Source organism: Idiotropiscis lumnitzeri, chromosome 20, assembly GCF_059441095.1.
Source record: "Idiotropiscis lumnitzeri isolate Australia: NSW breed Sydney's pygmy pipehorse chromosome 20, RoL_Ilum_1.0, whole genome shotgun sequence".
In the NCBI taxonomy this organism is placed as follows: Eukaryota; Metazoa; Chordata; class Actinopteri; order Syngnathiformes; family Syngnathidae; genus Idiotropiscis; species Idiotropiscis lumnitzeri.
Window position 1 is genome coordinate 3,271,982 of NC_142410.1, and position 26,696 is coordinate 3,298,677.

Here is a 26,696-nt window from a genome sequence, read left to right on the forward strand (position 1 = left end):
TAACTCAGCATGATTTACTTAAAAAATAATTAGCATACTTTGCAAATATTGCGCCATATTAGCTGTACATCTTTAGCACGCCTCAGAACAAAACGTGTTCAAGTTACCACTGGGCCTTGCAAACCAACACTGCTGGTCTGGCGCTTATGGGCAGTTTTGAGAAATGTTTAGAAGAAAAATGCCTGTAAAGATGTCTCCATTTCGATCGTATTCAAGAATCAAAGAAAGCTATTAGAACAGTCTTTGAAATAAATATACTTCATATTGGGTGATTTTGCATCAATTCCAAGATATTATTCATGTAAATATCTGTTACAAGCTTTGCAAAAAATTGTAGTAATAAAATGTGATTAATCGTGATTAATCATGGAGTTTTTTGTGATTAATTTGTTAAAAATTAATAACTTGACAGCACTTACATATATATATATATATATGTAAATATGTATATATATATATATATATATATATATATATATATATATATATTTTTTTATTTTTTTTTTTACATATATTTAAAACAGTACGTTAGAGGAAAATGGGCCATTTTGGATCGTGTCCTCCTTTTAAAGTGCGGTTTGCAGGGCACTGGAGAGGATAAGAGCTAATGGATACATGGATAGTAAAAGAGTCAATATTTGACAATCGTGCGTGTCAGATTAATGTAGGCAAGAGGGAGAAGGAGAAAGAATAGGGGGGGAAGCTTCTTCATTTCTGTCTACCTGGCTGATACTGACTCGAGCCTGATTTTTTTTTAAAAAAGTAGCACTTACTTTTTTTCATTTATTTTTTTTTTTGCTTTCTTACGTTTCACTAGAAGGGCATCAACTGTGAGTGCGTGCGTCATGTGAACGTTTTAAGCACGCCCCGTTTTAAACCAATGGTCACGCCGCATGAGTCACGAGAGGCTTGGAGGCTCTCTCAACTGTTTAAGCGTGCTCTCCCCACACTGAACATGCCTGGATCCGCCATGAACAACGGCATCTCGGAGCCTATCGGATACATCACCCGGGTTCAGAGCTTCAGCGCGTGCCACCGCTTGCACAGGTTCGATTGTTGTTGTTGTTTTTTTTTTGCTTTCTGTTCATCAGCTGCGAGATGGTGTAGCGTGTTTTGCTGTGCAGGAAGCTTAGGACCGCGAGGAAAGCGCTTACGCAAGCAGGAAACGTGCGATCTAATCTACTCTCTCCCGAATCTGTGCGCTTTGATTTATGTGAGATTTTTTGAGGGTTTTGTTTTGCTTCCACGGAAGTCGACCACTCTGTTGCGTCCATTTTTATGGGAAACGATGCTAACAAGCATTGCTCTCTGAAATGGATTTTTCTCTGACAGGCGAAACTGATGCTTTAATTACGTGATTATTATGGTCAATGTTACGCCAAAATTTCCTATGTGCTGTACACTCCAGTTATTTATTGGTAGTTAAAATTTTAAATGTGACCTATGAGTTGTTTAATATTCTCTTTGTGGCTACGGAAAGTGTGTACAATTTCTAAGGTTAATTCATTTAAATGGTGTTGGAATTTGCCACCAAGCCAATGTGAATTACTAGGTAATAACACCTTAATTACTTAAATTTACTCGATCCATGTTCGTTTTTATCTTCCGGGAGGAATTTGTTCAAATAAAGTCTCGATAATTGATCAAAATTTGTTCCACCAGTCTCTGATTCTGTGGAGTTTAGGAAATAGTACAAGTTAGAGATATGGGCTACTTTTCTTATCCTCTTGAGGACCCGCACCCAAGATGAATGCAGCCAGGTATAAGAGCGCTCCTAAAATTTAGCCCTCAAAATATTTAGGGTACCTAACTCTAGACATTTTTTGTTAACATATTTCATGTCAGTTGAAATCGTTCTTCCTCTCTTCCCCCGTCTAACGGGTCCAAGGTCCCCGTCTGGTCTCAAGGCTTGATGTCTTCCAGCATCCTGTAATCTTGTCTTGACTGTTTGTGTGTATGGATGTCCAAATTTTAAATAGTTGTCTTTAAATGTGGTTGCCGTGGCTGAGCCTTTGTGAGCCGCCATCAGGACCCCGTTGAGCAAATTTCTTGTGTGTAATGTATGAATATAACATGTGAGAATAATATACAATCAGTAAACACAATCACTTGTCATTTCTGTGCACAGTACTAATAGTTTGATTTGATAAATAATTTTGTTTAATTTATGTTTAACATCATGCCACTAATATATTACAATCAGACACATCATTTAAAAATGCACCAATTTATGGCCAGCCTTTTCAATACAAAGTGCGTTTTGTTAATTTTTTTTAATCCTTATCCTATTTTCAAAAGGTTGATATGACTTGAAAGCCTACTAAACATAAAAACAGACAAGATATGATAAAGAGGAACTTCAAGTAATTATCGAAAACCAGGGAACCAACCTAAGCGTGCATCATAATAGTGCTAAACAGAGTTTGCCTATGGTATCAGATGGTTTGGTTTATTTTGGGACTGAAAATACATTAAAAAAAAAAAATCATCGGGCCGGAGCAAAAGTAGGTCCCAAAAAATGTTTGTGGATTGGACAATTGTCACCACATTTGTCAGACGTTTTGATAAATGCTTACATATGTATTTATGGATTTGAAAAATGACCCTTATTCCCCTAGAATTATTTTTGAACGAGCGTGATCAACTTTCTTAAATTATGGAAATATTGATCTTTTGAGCAGTTTGAAAGAATTGGGAAAAAATGTGCGATCAAGATAGTGGCTCGTTGAGTTCTTGCATAGATGTTGTGGAACATTAAAATGCTTCAAATATGGGCTTCATTTTGGATGTCAGGGGATATTATAAGTTAAGTATGAAAAAAAAACGGGCTCAAGTGTGTAAATTGAAGGAAGAACCTGTAAATCTGTTGCTTCATACTTTGTGTTTACACTGGAAAGTACACAACCTAATTCCAAATTCTCGTCTCCTTTGTAGCCTTCACTTGTCAGATGAAGATAACATAAAGGTGTACGGGAAATGTAACAATCCTCACGGCCACGGACACAACTACAAAGGTTGGTGGAGCTTTCACTTCTGCAGCGCAAAGGTCATCGCTCAGCGCTTTTGTTTTGCATGCCGTGAACGGGAATTCTTGGAAGATGCGTTCTTAGTAATGTGAGCGGTTTCAGTATAATGAGTTATTCTTAGTCACTCTTGTGATTTGATGCGATTGTGCAAATAGCATCAAATGCGGATTACAAGCCCCCGAAATCATAACATCATGGCTGACTTTGTTTAGACATTGATTAGGCGTTTGTGTACTTCTGCAAGTAGTTTGGATTGTTTTGTATGTTACGCAGATGAGAGGAGATTATGGGAATTTGACTAAATGTACTTCAACGGGGAAAATAATAATAAACAACTGACGTTTTTTTTTTTAAGGATTGAGAGGATATTCTGAACTCGTCGAGTGGAGCAGAATATTCCGCTCTGAAATAGAGATGATCAATTCATCGTTTCATCACAATGCCAGAAGACTCTTTTTTTTTTTTTTTTTTTTTTGTAGCGTTCTTGAATGACCCAATAATGTTATCAACTATCTCACACTCAAATAGAGGCTTCCTCCTTTTCCGTCAAGTGCACCAATCAGAGGTGACATGCAATTCATGAGGGCATGCAAACCAATCAGATCACAAGCTGCACAATTACACAAACACGGCGCGCCATTGCAGCTAAACATTATCCATGCGGTACACATCTCCTTTGAGGAACTAACCCTCACCTCCGTGACGTCACTAACGTCAGACGAGGCGTTGCTAAGCACGCAAAACCGAACAAGAAAGGAGAGCAGAAGAAGCCAATGCTAATCACTAAGCTAATGTTGTGTCAACAAACACCAGAAGAGTTTTTTTGGTTTTCACAGAAGTCTGTTTGGAACCACGCTATGGCGGAGAGTAGCCACATACAGTATGAATTACAAATTGGCGGGTAAATTAAGTGTATCCATAGAAAAGAAAAAAAAAAAGGATAGTTCCGCGGTAAGCGCAAACACCCTAAAACCGAAAATGAATTATTTTCATTGTGAATTATAAAATTCTTAAACATTTATAATATAAGCAATATTTCCATTTGTTTGCTCTATTCTGAAAGATAGAATCCTGAGTTACGAGATCTACACAATGATAGGTCCCGAAATATTTTTATTTTTATTAATTAAAAAAAAATCTAATCAGAAGAATTAATCGGATTCTTTTTGCCTCCTTTAACATAAGTTATTTACTTTTTAGGTTCACTAACTTGATACTTCCATTATAATTTTTTTTTTATGTTAGTTTATATCACCATAGGAAACCGCTACTTTGATGTTGTTCATAATACGAATTTTTGGCTATATTGCTCAGGTCTCCAGTCACCATTCGAGGCAAATTAATCTATGAAAAATAGTTTACAAACGGTTTTACAATCAAGTCCAATAAAGATATAAGTGTGAACATTTTTGGTTAAAGGAAATATCTTATTCTACATGCAGTATTACACATTAATTACATGTTTTTTATGTATGACAGCAGGGATTAAATATTTGCTTTACTGAACCAGTTTAAAAAAAATGTACACTACTGCCTCCTTCACACACCCTATTTAGTGTCCTTCCATTAATTATAGATCTTAATGTTTAGATTTTTCTGTTACATATTTCTATTATTTCTGTACTTTGTGAATATTGCTTCATTTGGGAAGAAAAAAATGTGAATTGAAATTGCAATGTGTCAGAAAAAAATTCCAATTAATTTTTTTCCCTATATCCTTCACCCCTACTCTAAAACATGTTTGTTTCACAGTGGAGGTATTCCCAAAATGTTGTCATGCTGGACTATTTAAGGCAACTAACTCATTGAGACTGAATTAAAAATGCCTCTGCTGGACAAGTAAAGAATTGCACTATATTTTGCATCATTATTCCAAACAATCCAAATTCTTAACAGACATAGTTATTATATCCACTCCTTCTTAATAAGAAGTAATAACTGTCCAACATTTCCCAATTATTAACCACCTCTTATTTCTTTCCGCAGTGGAGATAACTGTGCGTGGAAAGGTGAGTATCAGGCATTATTTTTTTAAACCTCCAGTAATACTGAATGCCGTGTGGAAAACATTAGTCCGCCTTGTTTTCTTCAGTTTCTTATTCGTAAAAGGAGTTTTTGGGAATACAATGTCGTGCCCGTCCGATTAATCGCCCTGCCGTTTAAATCAACCAATTATTGCCCTTCTGACATTGACAAAAATCATCGGCCGATTGTATTTCTCTTCATGTATAATTTACAATCATGTACACAGATAACCAGGATTTCAAAATTTTTTACAAAGAAAACCACGGTTGATTCCTTCGATGGGTGTGCGTATTTCAGTTAAATGCAGTCATTGGATGAGTCGATAAGTCGTAAACTTTAAATTATTTATTCATTTATTTTGCAAACGATGCGTGGGCGAGCATTATATTATTATTATGAATTCACTACAATGTGACTATCTTACACACAACCTCATGTCGTACGAAAAAGAAAGATGTTACAGTTGAATAGAATATAATGGTGCCTTTAACAAGACGACACACTTGCACACTTGTATTACTAAAACTCTGGTTAAAATTGAATTTAATTATTTGCACTTTATTTTATTTCTTGAAAAGTTATACCAGTAAGAATATATCGTTGAATATTTCTGGCCCCTGGATATTTTTTTTTTTAATTCATTTTGTGTGTTTTTGTTCAAAATAGACATTTTGTGAACAGACAGAAAAGAGAGAATAGAAAATGACGATACATTTCACATAATTTTAAGTCAAAATACTATGGGGGATTTGTTTATATATATATATATATATATATATATATATATATATATTTTTTTTTTTTTTTTTAATATATATATATTTATATATATTACTAGGACAAAACTGTCGCGTCAATATTTATTTCTTAATCCACGGTTGCATTACTTTCTCACTAGTGTTTCCATCAATGATGTTTAGACTTGAACCACTGCATTAAGTGTCCTGAAGGACATATGACCTTCTTTCAATGAGGTCAAGATCTGGTCCTGTAAAAATGATATTGCATGCTCCCTAAACGACTGCTAATCAATTTTAGCCACATGAATCCTTGCATTGTTATTTTAAGTTATTTCAGGGAAAGGCATTGAACATAAAGATCAATTTGTACTCAGCAGCCCACATGACATGATCTTTACAGTGAATTTATGCAAACAGCTTGCTACACCCTTGCCTCAAACTACCTCAACTACTATTTTTTTTCTCCAGTTCTTGGTTTCCCCTCTTTTTTTTTTTAACTCTCAATGTGCTTGTGTGTTTCTGTATAGATTGATCATACCACTGGCATGATAATGAACCTTACTGACTTGAAGAGGTGTATAGAGGTAAGAACTATAGAATATTTATATTTTTTATTGTTTTAAATATTGAGTTTAAAAAAAAAGTGAAGCCTACTAATGTACTTGGGGTTCTTGGTAAAAATGTTCTTGTTAAGCTTAATTTACATATTTGGCCCCTATTCTCTCCTTTATTATTTCACCCGGTGGTTGTGGTCACACCTTCACCTACTTGTGTTTGCTTTTCAGCAAGATTACTTTTAAACTTTAATGTGGCCTGAAGGGCAAATTTATCACCTGCTGGATCTGAGTCACAACATCCCTTCCAATGAAAGCTTGCTGAGATCTTGCGATGAAAATGAAAGATGAGCTCTACGGTAATTCTGAGAACATTTATCGTGAAGATCTCAAAAGTCCAAACTCAGGACTGTTTTGTGAAAACAAATCACGTTTCAATGATAACCATTCAATAATCTACTAGCATCCATTTTCTGAATCGCTTATCCTCAATATGAATTTTACTTTGAATCTTCTCGGCTATTCTCCCTGGGTGACGTACGGTGTTAAATGCTACTGCTAATTTGCTGATAAAAGTTGGATACGCTCCTCTTGAATGCGGTTTTCCAGCAAGACCTCTGAGACATGTACTCAGTCACCCAAGCACTTTAAATTCAGTTCTGTCACGGTGACATTGCATTAGCTTAGCAATTAGGATTGCTTCAGCATCCTGTCCTGGATTTGAACGCAGGACTAACCAGTCGCGCCCATTTATGATTTTATCGAAAATATTTTATTGTTTGACATTTCAATGCAAATGTTCTTGAGAATTGAAAGATGATTTCACTGAAAAAGGATGTACTGTAATTATTTTTGCTCCTATATTATCACTTGTTAGTGGCATTAAGATATGAAATACGCAGCACTTGTTTCTTGTGATTGTTTCGTATAATCTCTAAATTTTGATTTTGACTGGCCTAATCATGGATATATTTATCTGACAGCAGCTGATATCAAGCAAAGTTGCATTCCTTTATAAATACTTTTGTATTGTCAAATATAACATTTACAAAGTAGAATGTCATTTGAGTCATGGATTCCATTTTCAGGAAGTCATCATGATTCCACTTGATCATAAGAACCTGGATAAGGACGTCCCATATTTTGCCAATGTTGCCAGGTATGCATCTTCCTCCAACTTTGGCCACAGTATACTTCTTTTCATACGGTGGTGACTATTAAAGAAGCGTGGATGATTTTGTTTTATCAAGGCTTTTAATTACATTGTCGTACTTTTAAAAAGCACAGCTACCAACACTATTTAATGGACAAAGGGGCACATCTTATTTCTTTATTTGACACCTCCTGGTCTTCTATCCTCAAAGGAGGAAGGAGGGACAAATATTTGGAGAAATGAAACTTTTGCTACTCAGTTTTGTTATTGGTGCTCTTGGTCCTATCTCTCGTTTTGAAGACGAAGGTCCAATTTTTAATGAGACTCTAAGGCAGGGGTGGGGAAACTTTTTGATTGGTGGGCCACAATGGGTTCCAAAATTTGACAGAGGGGCCAGACCAGGAGCAGATGGATGGAGTGTTTTGGTCACCTCACCTCATCGGAGAAAAAAAATACATTTAATTTTAAAAGAAAAGGAACAAAATCATTACAACAAAATATCTGTCTTTGACACACCACAGTATTTAAAAAATAAAACATTAACAAGGTTTATTCATTGAATTTTTTTCAAATTTGGCAGGCCGGATTAAAACGCTTAACGGGCCGGGCCGTATGTGGCCCCCGGGCCGTAGTTTGCCCACACCTGCTCTAGGGACAAAGATTTTTGTGCCCCCAAGTCATAAACACATCACCACTCAGACACACAGATGAATGAAACTGCTTTGCGCATCATCTTTTATTGCTCACAAGCTGCATATTTAATCGAAAATAATCAATCAGTTATAACTACTTAATTATATTATTAAAAATACTTCACAAAGGGGTAAAAAAAAGGTTGTTTCCTTGATTATAGCTACAGCTGACCTAGTTCTATTTGGCAGGCAGTCCCACTCAGCCCCTTTGTCGGATGGCGTTCCACAGGGTTCGCTCTTGGGGCCCCTGCTGTTTTTGTTTTATTCGCTGCACCTGTGTTCCATCTTAAGAAAGCATGGTATTTGCTTTTAACGCTATGTGTATGACAGCTCTGTTCCACTAAGCAAAAAGGACACTTTCTCCTGAAGGCCACGTTTGTTCTGTCTGAAACAAATACAAGCCTGAAGATGCAGTCAATGTTTGATTTGATTATTTAATTTATTTATTTATTACGACTACGGCTTATTAACAACCCTTTTTTTCCTGTCTTCTAGCACAACTGAGAACCTGGCTGTTTACATATGGAACAACATGGCAAAGGCCATTGCACCGAAAATTCTCTATGAAATTAAAATTCATGAGACAGATAAGAATATTGTCATATATAGAGGAGAGTAGATGTCCACGTTTACTCTCCTCACAAGTGCCGTTTATAAACCTTCTCTGGTTTACCTACTGTGAACTCAAACTAAGTTTGGTTAGACGCGTGTCTTAAAAGGCTGGTACTATTTTTCGGTTGGTATAGTTCCGTTAGTTTTATACCAGATATATTTCCATTTTTATTTATGGATAACCCCATGAGATTAACAGCCATCTCGTTTTTGAGATGGTGCAAGATGATTTAAAGAGATGCTCACTGCTCCTTTAAAATAAATTTTTAATCAATGTTTGTGGACTTTTGTGTGTGTGACAAGAATATGTATGTATTAATATTGAGATTAAATTAAATTCTCCAACCACTGATCTCCAGTTCCTCTCAAATCAATTTACTCCCCTTATCGCATTGACATTGCAATGTTTACACATAGTTCCCATGAAATACATAAGCACTTATTTTGGAATTCAAAATGCCGTTTTTATACATTTCTAAAAGGTGTGAAACTGACCTTTCTCTGATGTTACTTATATTTTGAACCCAACTGAACGTATAATATTTTTCCTTAATTTTTCCAAGGGGACAAAGGCTATGTTCACACAGCAGCTATTTTTTTTAATATAAATTCCCACCTATTTGAGAGACTTGTGGTTTAATTTTTTTTTTTTTCATGGAATTAAATGTCCGTCATTTATTCATGGATTTTCGGCGATGCGCGGGTTCCTATTTAGTTCCTATTCCTGGCGAATAGCGAGGTTCCACTGTGCAGTGTGAGGCTGGTCGAATGGTCGTTTCCCAACCGAAAGGTTGTTGGTTCTATTCTCAGTCCTTGTGACCATTTTAAAGTGTCCTTAAGAAAGACTCCCGATACTCCGCCATCTCCGTCTAATTTTACTCAAGTATTTAATTCATAGCTAGAAAAATAATAGACACGCCACTACAATGAGCTCAAGTTTAATTCTGTGATGACGTTTTATCCTGGTTGTGCAGTGAAGTAAAAAAAAAAAAGTAACTTAAGTTTTACCACCAGATGGCAACCTAACCTAAAAATTGATCTACTGTCACGACAGGTAAATAACGAGAGCTATTCATTTCATTAGTTTTTGTGGAAATGTAACTCTACATTTTATTGTTAGTGTAGTATGTTATCAATCTATCTATAAAATGGAGAGCGAGTGAGAGAGAGATGAAGATCATGATTTTTTTAATATATATATCCATATATGATATGAACTGCATGCCCCTTGTTTTATTTACAGTTAGTGATGGAGATAAATGAAGGTAAGTGATTTCAAAACATTTTCCACCATTAATGTGACCAAAGAACCCGTACAACTAAAAAAACAAATCTTTTAGACCGCGGAAGTGAAAATAAATAATAGAGGTCGTTGATACATAGATGTTTCTGGTAACTGAGGATATAGCTGCGTTCGGATTTTCTGACACAACTACAAAATACTTATTTGAAATGAATCAATGCTGCCATCTGGTTCTGCTATATGTGTGTGTTTTATTACGACACGAAACTCTGACTTACATGTAAATGTATAGGATTAACATTAACTTGGCCAATGTTGACTATGTGGCCAAAGTTGAGCTAACATCCTCAAAAAGTATTAGCTAATATGTGTGTTTACTTCCACGAAGTGGGGTCGTGTCTCACATTGGTCAAAGTTCATTGAAAGGTTTCTCTCTCTGCGACTGAATATAGTATTGTAAATTGTTCATAGCAAGAACACTCATGTTTAACATTGTATTGATAGTCTGCTGTTCGTCAAGCGCGAGCTAAAACTTAAAGGGGCACTAAAACTGAAGATGTAAAAACTTCATTTTAAATCATCTTTTTCAGCTGCTGCTCACTTAGTTAATTAAGGCATGTTTTTTTTTTTTAGTCGCTGGAAACTTTTCCTACCTTCCGAAATCTCGATAATCAATTTGTTTTCAGTGTCTTCAAATTGATGAACATGATTAATTTAGAAAATAACACACAGCAAATTAAGTAAATTTCAGCAAACTTGTTTTAGAAGTGTGTATCAAACTGGTAGCCCTTTGCATGAATCAGTACCCAAGAAGTAGCTCTTGGTTTCAGTAAGGTTGGGGATGCTGGGTTTAGACAAAAGTAGTTCTTTGGTGCCATCTATAGGCAATTGCAGTGCAGTATAAACTAGGTCTGAACAATTCAACAAAATGAAATGGCTGCAATTTTTTCGGGGGAAAACATTTTTAAATTAGCTTTATTTTCTACATATATATATATATATATATATATATATATATATATATATATATGTGTGTGTGTGTGTATCATATATTTTATTTATATGTTGTCAAGAGAAGTTCAACCCTTATATAGAACCAATATAAGTATCAATCCCAAATTATTCGTAGAATAGCATGATTTCACTGTATTCAGGTATTTGTGTCTACTACACACACACAGACAGACACACACACGCACACACACACACAGAAAAGAAATCAACACTAAAATCTTCAACTAAAGCACAAAATGAACGTACGTTTTAAGGCAATTTGATCCCAAACACGTTAATGGTGGCTATACACTCGAATATATTAGACCTTTTTACTTAAGAAAGAATTAGAAAAAAGAAAATAAATACAAAAAAAAACCTAAAGTGAACAGACACACAGAATTTGTTACAGATTGTATCGTGCTGCTCACACATCAGCTCATTCCAGTTTTTGTAAACGCTGCAAGAGGGGTATCTCTTTCCTTCTGAAGATGGTCGACCTTGTATAAATCCATCTTTTGAAAATTCCCCTGCACTCCTTCACGAAGGCCCTCTGAACAAACGGATGGACGGATGTATTTCCCAATCCAATCGGGAGCATCGTGCCAAGAGGAATCACAAAAGAAAAAAAATAATAAAAAGACAGTTTGCATCTTCGGCCTCCCAATGGCAAAGTGTTCCCCTGCGTAACGTACGTCAGCCGGGTAAGCAAACCTTCACGGCGAACAGCAGGCCCACGATGGTGAAAAATATGGACAAAACGAAGAGCAGGAGGAACCCACCCCGGTGTTGTTGGTCAGCTTGTATGGCTGGCCTCCAACTTCATTGACGTAGAAGCCGATGGAGAAAATGAGGGCGGCCATACAGAAGAGGACAACTGACGTAAGACAAGGAGGACAGGGTGAGAATTCCCAGGCATGAGGGATTCAGACTTGAATTGAAACACTGGAAGAATTATTGCACACACACACACCAACAGACTGTACTCATATAAAGGGAATCATTTGAGCAAGAATAAGAAATAAATTCAACAAGAGGAAAATGATTATCATACTCTTTTGGTCCAGAGACCCCTTCAAGGAGAGATTTTTTTCTAAGGACAAGCAGGCAAATATTCATATATAAACTCAATTATTTATAAACTCTACCCAAACGACTAATATTACTGCAGCACAGTAGGTAATTGGGACCTTCTTCTACATTTGAATATATGTTTTATACTGCCTCCTGGTGGCCAAGGCAGGCACAACAGAAGAAGCACAAATTAGCATTTCCATTTATTACAATGGAGAAAGATAATTTGAATGTTTGAGTCGCTAGCATGGTCAAGGAACAGATTTACTTTATGAGTCAAGGCACCACTCCACAGTATACCATAATTCACCATTCCAAATGAATTTAAGTGAGGAGGGAGAGAGCGACGAGACACCTACGACCTGTGAAGGCGATCCAGCGCGCGTATCGGATGGCCTCACGGCGCCAGTGGGACATGACCAGCAGACAACAAGCGGCGGTCAGCGAGAGGACGCTCAGTATGATGAAGAAAAGGGTGGTGACCCACTCCGGCGGCATGTGCGGGGGAATGCAGGTGCCGTGAATGGTCTGGCATTGTCGGACCAGACAGACAGTCAGAGAGCCTGGATGGGGAAGAAAAAAAGTGTTACCATAAGAATTTTTTTTCAATGCCAATACGGGTATGATTTGCCATTGTGTCAAACTGCCACAGTATAGCATTCACTGCTGCTGAGTAGGATACACTCGATGTCAAATTATTTAAATATCGGTGGCCGGTATCGGCAGCCTACAGGAGTACCCGATACTTTAAAATAAGGCCAGTGTCAGCAACGAAGGACTGTCGGAGTTCGGTGTTTGGTTTGAGACATTGAAGAATTAGTTACTTAATTACTATACATTGTGTCTCACAATCCCAACTAAAAAATCAGCCTTCACACAATTAATGTTGTGTTAGTGGGATATGAATTGAGCAGCAAAATCCACTCGTGCTGATTCAGTTTCGAGGGCAGCCATTTTGCCACTTGCTGTTGACTAAAAATGACATCACATTTGCTCAGCTAACAACCAATGATGACTCACCTGTTTTCTGAGTTTGGTCATGTGACATTTTCAAGATGAGCCGTGATTGGTCGTTCGCTGAGCCCTGAGCAATGGTGATGTCTTTTTCAGCCGTGACAAAATGGCCGCCACTGGAGAAATATAAAGTTGGGTGGATTTTGCTGATTGATTCATATTCCATTTAAGCAATATTGTTCCGAATACCATGATTAGACTAGATAGAAGATATTTTTGTAAAGAATATTTTTAAACACAATATTAATCAGACTACCCATGCTTTGGTTAATGCCGGCAAATAGATTGTAATGTTCCCTCAGCTTACATTTTTGGGGACTGTAGTCGATATTTACTACTTCTGTTCATTAAATTTACATTACCCACCCATAACAAAAAAAAAACAACTGTCTGTGTCCATTTTGCACTCATCTGGCTTCAAGATCTCCGCCTTAATTACCACATTGTGAGGGGAGGTAATATAAATCAAATTCCACTCTGACAATCAGCAGGTAGCTGATTATTCCGCCTAAAGCACCTTGTCTCGTCTGGTCGGGAATAACCTTTTGAAATGTATCTCTTCCCTATCCCATGATGAGGCTCAGATTAATGCCTCAAGTTGTTTTGGCAAAAGTATCTCAAATCTTTAAATTGAGGTTTACATTACTTTTTTTTTAACCCACGATGATGGAATTAAATGTGATATCATCTGCGGCAGGCTGGCTCTAACCACAGGGCCACCGTGACCCGACTGCTTCTTCGGCAACAGTATGTGTTTTTTTGGGAGAAATGGCAGTGAGCCAGAGTAAATCCCTGCTGGGGAAGCAGTACAATAACACAAGGGTGTGACAAAGCCATTCTTCTTAAATCTGCAAAGTATTCATCGGCTAGGGATAGAATGTGGAAAGAGTGACTTAATTCGATTTAATATGTGCTCTCGATATGCTTAGAATGGCAGACTGCCTATTTAAACATCCGGAAGGAAGATGTGGAGTGACTTCTCTCAAATAGCATGTATTAACTATGATTCATCGATAATGTTGACGAAAGCGCTGCGCTTAGGCTGCAACAGAGCACCAAATCTTTCCCGGCTATGAATGCAAACGTTTAAGCCAAATATGAATGACAAAGTCAGAAATTGCCGTAAATCTTGCCTGCTTTTTTTTTTTCTTACTGTAAAACCTAATGAATTTTATAAAAGATATTATCAAATAAATTAAATGAAATTGTGTTCGTATTAGTTGCAAATGTGTTTGGCGAGTATAAGCGACAGAAGAAGAATGTTCATCGTAATGCTGTATGCCACAGGTGTCAAACTCTGGCAAATTTGGCCCGCAGTGTAATTATATTTGGTCCACGAGGGTATACCAAATGACTGCGATACCATTTTACGTTCTATATGATAATAGTAACATTCAAAACGATTATAGTAATTTTGAAAACTAAACATTGTATTGCATGAATAAAACCACTTATAATAACAATTTTCAATTAAAAAAAACAGCATTTCTATTGTTTTTAAAAAATTAAATGCTGGCTTTTTTCAAGTTTTACTTTTTGGCCCACTGTGTATTTGAGTTTGACACCAATGCTGAATGCGCTTGCTTTCAGCAGGCGCCTAATAAGAGTTGATGCTCTGCTCAGAGGCATGTGATGAGCTAAGATCATCATCAAAGGAAGCTCAAAGATCCTGGAGCTTACCTGGCGCACTTTGGAACGCACTAAATGTCCATCAGATTCATGGTAAACCGGGCAAACCGGTCAAAGAACGCTCTTTTGAATTCTTTTTGGTAATTTTTATTTTTTTATTTTTGAGTTTTGCTTAGGTGCTAGTTCATCAGAAGAGTGAATTTGCGGTTTAGACATCCAATTGTAAAACCAATGACATAATTCAAACGATGCACAACACATATAACAGTGATATTACTACAACTATTACTACTGCTACTCCTAATGATAATAATAATAATGTAAACCTGAACCAGAATGTGTGCATGACACTCCCCGGCGCCTCGTTAATGACCGACTGTAAATTTAAAAAACTTTTTTTTTTCATTTTGAGAGCAGAAGGTTACATTTTTGAACTCACATGCTGACATCCGTTCAACCAGAAACTGTCAACTGAGCACTTGGCAGGCAATATTCTCGCAGAGAGAAAGAAAATGGAGTTCAAAGTGTCAGGGTGATTAAAAATGAAATGAACATAAGCTTATATGAAAAGATGCATTGATTTATGTTGCCAGTCTGGGTTAGGGTTAATTGTGTCGTCTTGGCTGCCAGGATGGCCGAGTGGTCTAAGGCGCCGCGTTCAGGACCCGGTCTCCCCAGGAGGCCTGGGTTCGAATCCTGGCTGCCAGGATGGCCGAGTGGTCTAAGGCGCCGTGTTCAGGACCCAGTCTCCCCAGGAGTCCTGGGTTCGAATCTCGAATTTCCCCATTGTGGGACTAATAAAGGACAATTGTGAGTGTAACTCAGAAGCGTGACATTTCTGTCAAAATAAATCCTTGAAAAATGAGAATCTACGCCACACAATGATCGTAATTTTTTTTTTTAACTATTTGGCAAACCTTTAGACTTTTCGCGCCTATTGCAAACAATCGACAAACTCGCATAGAACTCTATATTTTTTTTCTATATTGTTCCATCCACAATTCAACCACTTTTATTAATAAATTCCGACAAATATTTTTGCAATAAACATGGAAATACCCTATGCAAATTAGACTGCTCAGTATCCTTCACAGCACATGGTAAAGTCATGAACAAAAGTTGATTACAAGGATATAAGCACAAAATAAATATATTAAAAAATAATTAAATAAATAAACAAATACAAAATAAAAATAATCCGGCAAAATGAAAGTGTTAACTCCAGATTACATTTTTTTTCAAGTTGCAAACTGTTACAAGCTTTACAATAAATAGTAGTTGAAAAATGTGATTAATCGCAATAAATGACGGATAATTTTTTTTTTGCGATTGATTAGTTAAACAAATTAATCACTTGACAGCACTACTTTAACTCGTTCACTGCCATTGAAAGAAAGAAGCCAAAATACATGAATTTTACTTATGTCGGCAGTGAGCGGAATCATTTGAAAACTGCAGTACTGCATTAATATTAAACTTGTATTGTTTACAGGGCATTGATTTTTCTATGAAATTCTGCTTAGCTCTCTTATTAGAGAAAAAAAATCAGTTCAAAGATCAAAGGTTGTGGCGACAAATTAAGATTGCGTTATAGTCAGAAAGGCAGACGCGTGTGCGCGTGTATGTGTGTGTGTGTGATGGGGGTTCTGATGAGGTAGAAGGAGGGGAGGCATGCAAGTTGGATCCTGTTTTCTTTTTAACGTATCACACTCCCTCCTAAAGCTCGGATAGCAAAGGTAACACACTTCCATGTGCTTTCACAAACTCTCTCTCCCTTCCTATCTTTTCCTTCTCGCCTTGTCTAACATACAAATGCTCCTTCACAGGCCAGAGAAAGAACACGCACACACACGGGGTGCATTTCCTCCCGACTGGCTGATGGGTGAAGACAGGATGGGCTGCTGGGAGCTGTGAGGATGGAGAAGAAAGTGTGTGTGATCCAAACGGACTTTCGTCAATACCGGCCTATCGTCAGACGTCTGGCACATGTAAGAAATTAACTCTTCTCGTCTTCGTGGTGTCCCTGCCAACGTGCTCAGTCAGCTTCGGTTATGTAGATTCCGGTGCGTGTGTCCTTGTGCAGATTGCATTTCTCTCAGTAGACAGCATGGCTCCTCCTGGCAGATGAAGAAGTCAAAGATGGGGTGTGTCTTGTTCAACATCTGAGAGCAAAGGGTCATTTTTTTTCGGGAGCTGTATGTTTTTTTTTTTCATTCGAGTATCTTTTAAGTAAAAAAACAACTATTCTAGACAGTTTCTCTCTCTTTCTGTCTCGCTTTCCCTCTTTCTTTCTGGCCATCCCACTCGCATACAGTACTTACATGCCGCAAAAGAATGCAAACACTGAGCTGCAGCTAGGAGACAACGGACAATTGTTCGTGCTTGCAGGCAGATGAGTTGTGGCAGCTCACCTTTTTAATGAAACTGTTGGGCCTCACTGAATTGAAAAAGAAGTCATAATTCACTGTAACTCACTCACTGCCATTGACGGAAATAGACGCCAAAAAGTATATTAATTTTGCCTGAGCTGGCAGTGAATGAGTGAAAGAGGGCAGATTTTTCTGACATTCATTTTACGCAAATCTTGAATTCGGTGATAAGTGGTCGGTCGTCTGGCATCCCGTCTGCTCTTCCTGGACTCAAAACGAACCATTTTAATTTTAGCAGTCCACATAATCGTTTTCTTCATTACTCTTCCGGCCGGTTGATGAGATCTTCGGCAAAATGTAACCTCTACAGAATGTTTTTTTTAGATTTTACTGGGTGGTCTTGGTGGTGGTACAAACAAGATCTTGGTTACAAGTGGCCGAAATGAGCTTCCTCCGCAGGGTGTCCTGGCTCTCCCTTTGCGATCGGGTGGAAAACTGCTTCTCTGTTTTGAGAGAAGCCAGATGAGGTGGCTCGGGCATCTGATTAGGATGCCTCCCTGGTGAGGTGTTCCGGGCATGTCCCACCGGCAGGAGGCCTCGAGGACAACCCAGGACACGCTGGAGAGACTATGTCTCCCGGCTGGCCTGGGAACGCCGGGGATCTCTCCGGAAGAGCTGGAAGATGTGGCTGGGGAGAGGGAAGTCTGGGCTTCGCTGTCGAAGCTGCTGCCTCTGCGAGCCAACGCTGCTCGCATAAGCGGCAGATATTGGATGGATGGATTTTTCTGGGGCTTCTTGCGGAGAGATTAGCTTCACACGGGAGTCTTCTAATTGTCCCAGTACTCCCAGTTAATTAACTTCAGACTGACTTTGATCACTCTAGGGAGGAATCTTTGCCGTTCTGGTTATTCTACAATAAAAATGGTCTTCCATTTCAGCATTTAGCTTTGTTTATAATTTTACTGTACGTCCCGGTATAAAGCAGAGTTGAGCATTCCGTCAGTACCGATGGAGGGTCCAACAGTTCAACTCGTGTTTTCCTGGTGAATGACAAATGACAGAAACTTTGAAACACTGACGGACTAAGTGCAGACAGACGTGGGGTTTTTTTTCGTCCGGCGTTTGAACTGTCACTCAGCCTCGTGTTGGGCACTTTGCCACTATTGACGCAAGATCCGTCAGTGGCTAACTGCTGTTTCGCTGACGACTGACTTGTTCGCGGGGGTGACGACAGTTTTGGTGTGTTTGTGTTGGCTGCTAAATCTCGCCCTAGTTTTTTTTTTTCCCCATTTATTTATTTATTTATTTTTGGTCATCTGATAAAGGAAGCTGGCTTTGCCATATTCTTTTCCGTCCCACCGGCCGTAATGACATTGTCACATATTGCTTTTATTTCACCACTCTGCAAGCTGAGTGTGGTGTCTGTTTTTAACTTGATTTTGCTGTGTGTGCTCGCGCTGCACCTGCGTGTGATGTCGGAAGTAGTATGTTCTCAAAACCGATTGGCTGTCAACTGTAATTTTGCCATGACTGGAGCATGGCTAAAATAACAATTAGGACAAGAACAATAATGGAAAATCTTACAGAAACAAACCAACAGGCAATATTTCTCTTCTTTTGAGAAGACCACCAAGGGCATAACTATATGCTAGTCCTGAGTGCAGGGGTGGGCAAACTTTTTGATTGGTGGGCCACAATGGGTTCTAAAATTAGACAGAGGGTCCGAACCAGGAGCTGATGGATTGAGTGTTTTGGTAACCTCACCTCATCGGAGAAAAAAAAATACATTTAATTTTAAATGGAAATGATCAAAAGCATTACAGCAAAATATGTCTTGGAGTGCGCCTACTACTGGAGATACATCAGAATTGCAGGGAAAATAAAACAAAGTTTATTCATTTAATTTTTTGTCAAATTCGGCGGGCCAGAATAAAGCATTTAACGGGCCACATGTGGCCCCCAGGCCGCAGGTGGCCCTTGCCTGCTCTAGTAGGCACTATTGAATAATTCACACCAAAACCAGCAGACTTTCCAAAAGCTTCTTTTCCCTTTCCATTCACTTCTTAAATAGCTGATTTGTAATTTCATTGGTACACCTTGCCAATTTGCACTTCTCTCTATAGTTCTATTTTAACAAGATAACTATTACTGCACTATTGAACACTACTTTTTTTTAAATTTAAATTAACTAATGCAAAAAAATTACCCCATTACATAGTATTGTATAGCATCTTCAATTCAGCACTGCCAATTATTTCAATCAGCGCTACAAAAAATAATAACCAGCTCTCACAGCTTTCATAACGCCAACAGAGTTAGCTTCTTCAAAATTACTTCACAAAAATCATGTCCTTGACGTGATTTATTCTCGTACCTGACCTGCGGCCAGTCAACTGCATGACTGTCCATGAAATATGACGCGCATGAGTGATCAAAGTCAGCGGCAGCGTTCCTCCTGACCTGGGTATGGGGTTCAGCCAGGGGCCAAGCCTCACCTCGCAGCCCCTACACCTCAAGCAAGTCAATAAAGAGTCTGAAGTGTGCTGTAAAATCGCACTAAAACACTTACTTACATTGGACCATAAAAGTAATCATTTATTCAACAAATGGTGGAAAATCACCCTCTTGATTGGGTGACACTGATACCGAGCCAGTAGCGTGTGAACCATGCAGGTGTGACGAGTAACTCCAATGCCAAACAGCTGTTCATGCATGTGCGAGAATGGAAAGATGGAATTAATACTTTTGGATTTGGGGAAGCATACGAAGGGAAAAGACTTTCCTATTTTATACTAGAACTGCTATTGCAGTTCCATCAGTCGGATGGAAAGTTTAAAAATGAGTTGGACGGTGAGCGAGCTTAAGCTTCTAGCCCAAACAAAACAATTTTCCAGTATGCATCAATCATCCACCAAACAAGAGTCAAGTCAAGTCAAATTTATTTATGTGGCGCACAATCACAAAAGACTCTCAAAGGGCTTCACATGCCCGCGGTTGACACATATTAACGGCATCACCTGATCTTTAACCCACAAAAAGAAAAAAAACACATCAGTGGAAAGAAAAAAAAACAAAAACTTGAGAATGGGCCGCAGAGCAAGATTGCACTACAACAAAGATCCTCCACGATTTGTTTTTATTTTGCATCCAAAAAAACTGAAAAGAAAGTTTCAAGCATGTAATTGTGTGAAAGGTGACAACACTGATATGCAACGTTCATCTTCTTTTTATTTCCCAAGACTGGTAATGATCACCATGCCAAATCCTGCACTGACAGGAAAATATTCTGTATTTGAAGTACGATAACTACAGGCACGGCATGTTCAGTGATGCGCATATGCTCACAGCCCTTCAAGCACACGTCTTAAATCCTAATTCTGACACCATGGCAATTATCGCCAACACACGTGTGGAAGATGATGCTCCCTCTCATATAATTTTCCACCGACAGAATGTAAAGATGTGGTTAGGTCGGTGGGGAAATCACTGTCCGGATTCAGCTAATGACAGCTTGTTTCCAAAAGTACAGATTCAAGCAGCAACAAGTTGTTTTTCTTTTTTCCTGTGAGTAGCCGATGTGCGTTTCTTTCATTCGCAGTTTTCACTCTTGAACTCTCTCTTAATCTTGCACTTCAAAATCAGCTCACACCTGTTTGTTTTTTTAAAAGACAGTAGTTGTATTTGTTTTAAAAACTTAATGATACATGAAGAATTGTGAGTGGAGGTGTGTGTGCGCCAAAGTGTGGCCGTATATTGACAATTTTCGACATATGTATCTTCAAAGTAGACCAAGCAAGTTCAAATTGGACTGCGACACATTAATGTGGAAGTTTGCAATGCAATGTCTCAGTCATTCAAATTTGATAGAATAGTTTAATAGTTTAGTTCAGTGCTTCTCAATTATTTTCTGTTACGCCCCCCCAGGAAAAAGGAAATAATAGGAGCCTGTCCCAGCTGTCTTCGGGCAGTAGGCGGGGGACACCCTGAACTGGTTGCCAGCCAATCGCAGGGCACACAGAGACGAACAACCATCCGCGCTTGCCCTCATACCAAGGGGCAATTTAGAGTGTCCAATCAACCTGCCATGCATGTTTTTGGAATGTGGGAGGAAACCGGAGTACCCGGAGGAAACCCACGCAGGCACGGGGAGAACATGCAAACTCCACACAGGAAGCCCGGAGACGGAATCGAACCTAGGACCGCTGCTGTCTCTCATGTGAGGCCATCGTGCTAATCAGTGGGGCCACCGTGCCGCCCACTGCAAGCTCATATGTACCCCCCAAAAAAAAAACTTTCATAGTAGACTAAAGAAAAACACAGATCAAGAAATGTATTGTCAATTTTTGACATCACAGTCAACTTGCATCGAGGCCAAGTGGGAGAGCGAACGACAAAATCCAGAGAGCAAAAGGATCTTCATATGAAATTGTTAATGATGTTTGCTCGCAGGTGGGGCAGCCGGACATTCACAAATCAGAGGACGAGATGAAGGAGAGAGAGGAATTAAGAAGAACCAGGGAGCAGAATGAGCGGCTCATTCTAATGGTTCGTGAGCTAGAGGATCACAATTTGCAACTTGAGAGGGAAAAGAACGATGCGGCCTCCAAAATACGTGCTGTGAGTCTACTTTTTGACTGTTTTTTTTTTTTCCTTTCAGCTCCTTTTCGAGTTGGTCTGAATTTGTGCTTTATAAGCAAATTTGAACTTGGTCATTAGATCAACTCAGTAGATGGTAGTGATGGAAAAATGAAGCTTCATGAAGCACTTGTGATCGTGTTTACTCCTCTAGATGGGCCTCTTGTTTTAAAGGGAAAGGCTAATGTAATGGAAATTCATAAAATTTTCACTGCAGCTTTAGATCAAGAGTGCCATCGAAAGGAGACAAAAATGATCACAAGTGCTTCATGAAGCTTCATTTGTCCATCACGAATGGATTGATGACATAAGGTGGGAAATGCTCCCATGTATAGAGATTCTTAGTTTCTCTCGTTCGAAGAGCTCTCCTGATGGTGCAAGACAATATGAGGTGTTTTATTTATTAATTTAATAATTAAACAGGACATTGCATTGGAAAAGTAAAGACAATGCCACAAGTTTGGCCCATCAATCTCGGGATAGTTTTACATTCCTGCTTTTCCTCAATGCAGCTCTTCTCAACTTCCATCCGTTTGGATGTGAGCAGTGGTGCGCAGCTATTTTCAAATCTCTCCAGCGGTGTCAAGTCAGATTCCCGTCTGGGCTCTGGCTGGACCACTCAAGATCATTCACAGAAATGTCCTCAGGCCAGAACGCTGATATATTTGCTGGGGAAAGGGTTGTTCTCCTGCTAAAAGATGAACCGTCTCTCCAGCGAGTTCAAGAAAGGCCTCAAGCAGGTGAACGACCAATTCAGGACCAGCCATTTAGAATCTTGGGAAAAGATCCTAATCTTAAAAAATTATGTGTAAAACTCCCACCATCAACGCATACACTATGTTACAACAAATGCGCAATTTAGCACCCACTATTTGGGATCTTGGTAAATCTGGTCCTTAGTTTTTCATTAAATGCGCTTTGAGGAGTAATCCTGTTGGAGTGGTGTAGTTATAATCAAGGAACTACCATGTATGCATAAAAAAAAGCCTAAAACCAAGCAACATATCGATTGCATCTTGATTGAAGTCTCAAATTAGGCCAGTTCCTTTAGTTTTCGTTTGGATCACAAGTCAAACTCAAGGCCTGCGGCTCAAATATGGCCCCTCACATCATTTAAGGTGGCCCGCGAGAGCTTAAAAGGTCCGATTGTCTTAAAATTAAGTCATGTGAAACTACATTTCCCACGATGTATACTGCAAAGTGATGGTATACGCCACTAGATTGGAATAAATGTGTATACAAATTAAAATAAAGAAAGACACATTGAAAAAGTATTTTGTTGAATTCACTCAAAATGAAAATGTAGTTAATCTTACTTACACTGAAAAAAACAAGTTTTTGCTGAATTTACACAATTTTATTTCGTCAGATGTTTGGACCGAATAAAATCATATGGATTCAGATATATATTTTTAAATAAATTCAGAGTCTACTTTAAAAACCTATCTTCAGCCTGATGATTTTCTCATCCTGAAGACACTTGGTGAAACAAAATTGAGTAAATTCGTTTTTTTACACTATGAATATACTTTAAAAAAATTATCTGAATCAGTTTGATTTTATTTGGTGTAACCACTTGTCATAATAAAATTGAGTTAATTCAACGACACCATTTTTAATTTTTTTTAGCATTCTGACACTAAAAACGGAGTAGGCTGCAATCAGCTGTCCGTCTAGAGAAAAAAAAATCAAAGAATGAAAAGGCAAACTGCAATTGCAGCTAAATGGGTTCACGAAACCACAAAACCAAGAAATCACAGGAGCTTCAAAGTCTTTTTTTTACTGGGTTGGTTTTATTGGCTATGTCCAATATTTTTGCAATGACTGATTGATTTTCCATCTTCTCACAGCATTGCTAGTCTTTTTCATACAGCAGACTGAAGAGAAATTAAAATTAAAAAAACTAAGCGTCGACATTCAATGTTGCGTATTGTAGTTGAATGATCATTTGGGCAACAAAACACACTTGTCAGCCACAGTTGGAAAATTAATTGAATTCAACAAAGATGTTGCCTTTTATAGCTGTGCATCAGAAAGATCTGAAATGTTGATTTTCTCTCATACTCAGATGTCATTACAAAAAAAGGAATTTGACCTCACTGTTCCAATACTTTTGGAAGGAAGAGTCACTGTTACACACATTCCCCAGTTTGATTTGCGAAATTTGCTTGAAATACAGAATTCAGATTTCCCATTAAAGTCAGCTCAACCTATCAGCCTTATGTGTATTCTAAAACAGGTTTGAACATGTTAGCACCAGCTTTGTTGTATGGTTGCTGATGTTAGCTTAAGCCATGGTTGGCTGCCTTAGAGTGCTACTAGGAATGCCGTTGATTGTTTATGTCTTCTCTTCACTGATAAGACATCTAAACTCAAATGGCGCCTGGAGAGGATGTACCTTCATAGCTCCAGTTACTGGCAGCAATATGGCGCATCCTGCCTTTTGGATGGAGGCAGTCATCAATATGTTTCTCTTCGTTGAATTGACTGCAAATCAAATAAGTATTTAAATCATAATGTTTGAAAGCACAACACATTTTCTTTAGTCAATAATTTGTTGTATCCACACTGAGCACACACACACACACAAACACACCCCCACACACACAATAGGCCCCCAGTCTTCTCTCCAGGGGAATTTTGCGGCGATGTGGGTGGCCATGTGGGTGTGAATGCATGAGACTCTTATATCAGTTTTAATAAAGACTGTGAGGAGGATGGACTTGGCATTTTTCACTCTAGATTCTTGTTTTTGCCATTTTGTTGTGTTGTATGATTTCAACAGGTCAAGGGGTATATTTGTAAAGTGAAATGCTTTAGGGCCTAAAGATGTCCTTTATTAGTCCCACAATGGGGAAATTTGAGGTGTTACAGGAGCAAAGATATAGATCACACAGAGTCGGCGGCGTAATGTAGCCGTTAATGTATAACATTAGCAGCAGACATTCATAAAAAGCATGCAAATATACACAGTATAAACGTATCTAAGTGTAAGGAAACACTCCTAATGCCTGTCCATTATACAGAGGGGGAAACGCTGGAATGATTGAAAATACTGCAATGATAAAAATATTGCAATGATAAAAGTACTGTAATGGTAAGAGTACTGAAATGATAGAAAAGTACTGCAATGATAGTAAATACTGCAATGATAAAAGTACTGTAATGGTAAGAAGTACTGCAATGATAAAATATACTGCAATGGTAAAAGTACTGTAATAGTAGAAGTACTGCAATGATAAAATACACTGCAATGGTAAAAGTACTGTAATAGTAGAAGTACTGCAACAATAGAAAAATACTGCAATGATAAAAGTACTGTAATAGTGAACGTCCTGCAATGGTAGAAATACTGCAGTGATAGAAGTACTGTTATAAGAATACTGTAATGGTAAACAAAATACATCATTGGTCAATATTTAAGTGCACCATTGGCTGAAAGTACAGTAGTAGTGTATATTGCATCCTAGGACTGCACAATTGCACTAATGCCCTCCCGTTTGTAGGCCTGACCCAATGTTCTTGTTAAAAAGTCTGACAGCAGTCGGCAGGATGGAGCGGCGAAATCTCTCTTTGGTACAGCTGTGGAGTGTTCTAAGAGTGTCATTGAGTGGATGGGCTGGGTTGTCCAGCATTGATGACAGTTTTGCTGTCGTCCTCCTGCCCCCCACTGAGTCCACAGAGTCCAGGGAGCAGCCCAGGACAGAGCTGGCCCTCCTCACTAGTTTGTCCAGTCTCTTTTTGTCCCGGCCCGAGATGCCTCCTGCCCAGGAGACCACTCCATAGAAGATGACTGATGAAACCACAGAGTCATAGAAGTTCCTGAGGAGTGTTCCCCGAACGCCAAAGGACCTCAGCCTCCTGAGTAGGAAGAGTCTGCTCTGACCCTTCCTATAGAGAGCGTCTGTGTTGTCGCTCCAGTCCAGTTTATTGTTCAGATGAACACCCAGGTACTTGTAAGTTGAGACCCTCTCAACGTCTGTTCCCTGGATATTCACTGGTGCAGGTGGAGAGTGCCGACGCTTGCGGAAATCCACCACCAGCTCTTTGGATTTCCCAGCGTTGATTTGGAGGCGGTTCTGCTGACACCAGTCCACGAACCCCTGCGTAACCCCTCTGTACTCACGATCGTCACCGTCAGTGATGAGGCCGACAATCGCAGAGTCATCAGAGTACTTCTGCAGGTGACAGGTTGTGAAATTGTATTTGTAGTCCGAGGTGTAGAGGGTGAACAGGAAGGGAGCCAGAACAGTTCCCTGCGGCGCTCCCGTGCTGCAGAGGAGCACGTCAGACACACAGTCCTGTGTCCTCACGTACTGTGGCCGGTTTGTGAGGTAGTCGTGGATCCATGTGATGAGGTGGTGGGCCACTCCCGCCTGCTCCAGCTTGTCTCCCAATAAGGCGGGCTGGATGGTGTTGAAAGCACTTGAGAAATCAAAGAACATGATCCTCACCGTGCCCCCCGCCTTCTCCAGGTGGGAGAGTGAAGTGTGGAGCAGGCATCATCCACACTGATGCCAGGCTGGTATGCGAACTGGAGTGGGTCCATTGAGGAGCTGACCAGGGGGCGCAGATGGACGAGGACCAGTCTCTCCAGGGTCTTCATTAGATGAGACGTCAGCGCCACTGGTCTGAAGTTGTTGAGCTCCTTCGGATGGGGTGTCTTTGGAACCGGAACCAGGCAGGATGTTTTCCACAGCTGGGGGACTCTGCCCAGCTTCAGGCTCAGGTTGAACATGTGCTGGATGATTCCACACAGCTGGTCTGCGCAGGATTTGAGGAGCTGGGAGCTAATCCCATCCGGGCCTGCTGCCTTCCTCGCCTTCATCTTCCTCAGCTGGTTCTTCACCTGAGATGTTGTGAGGAACAAAGCTGAGCAGGAGAAAGTGGTGGTTGTCTGATGAGGCTGGGAACTGGAGCCTGTGGAGAGAGAGAGG

General features: G+C 39.2%; 2 protein-coding genes and 1 pseudogene across 4 annotated transcripts in view; 2 read left to right on the top strand and 1 right to left on the bottom strand.

The window, feature by feature from the left end:
- The first annotated feature begins 866 nt into the window (after positions 1-866).
- Positions 867-9,154, top strand: pts (6-pyruvoyltetrahydropterin synthase). Its single transcript, XM_088285351.1, has 6 exons — positions 867-1,047; positions 2,935-3,014; positions 5,013-5,035; positions 6,319-6,375; positions 7,434-7,504; positions 8,686-9,154. Exons 1-6 carry the CDS (start codon positions 881-883, stop codon positions 8,807-8,809), a joined length of 522 nt encoding a protein of 173 aa, XP_088141477.1. The 5' UTR covers positions 867-880; the 3' UTR covers positions 8,810-9,154.
- A 2,580-nt stretch (positions 9,155-11,734) lies between these two features.
- On the bottom strand, positions 11,735-12,746 carry LOC148317131 (uncharacterized protein C16orf52 homolog B-like; annotated as a pseudogene).
- A 3,647-nt stretch (positions 12,747-16,393) lies between these two features.
- LOC148317132 (putative uncharacterized protein MYH16) overlaps positions 16,394-26,696 on the top strand; it is a 35,067-nt gene continuing 24,764 nt past the window's right edge. The window contains exons 1-3 of one of the 3 annotated variants that reach the window (XM_088284670.1): positions 16,394-16,491; positions 16,582-16,743; positions 21,574-21,741. In XM_088284670.1, coding sequence (XP_088140796.1) covers positions 16,672-16,743; positions 21,574-21,741 — 240 coding nt within the window. In that variant the 5' untranslated portion in view covers positions 16,394-16,491; positions 16,582-16,671. Of the gene's footprint in view, positions 16,492-16,524; positions 16,744-21,573; positions 21,742-26,696 lie in introns of those variants that run through there. The other 2 variants (XM_088284672.1, XM_088284671.1) reach the window with 2 other exon arrangements.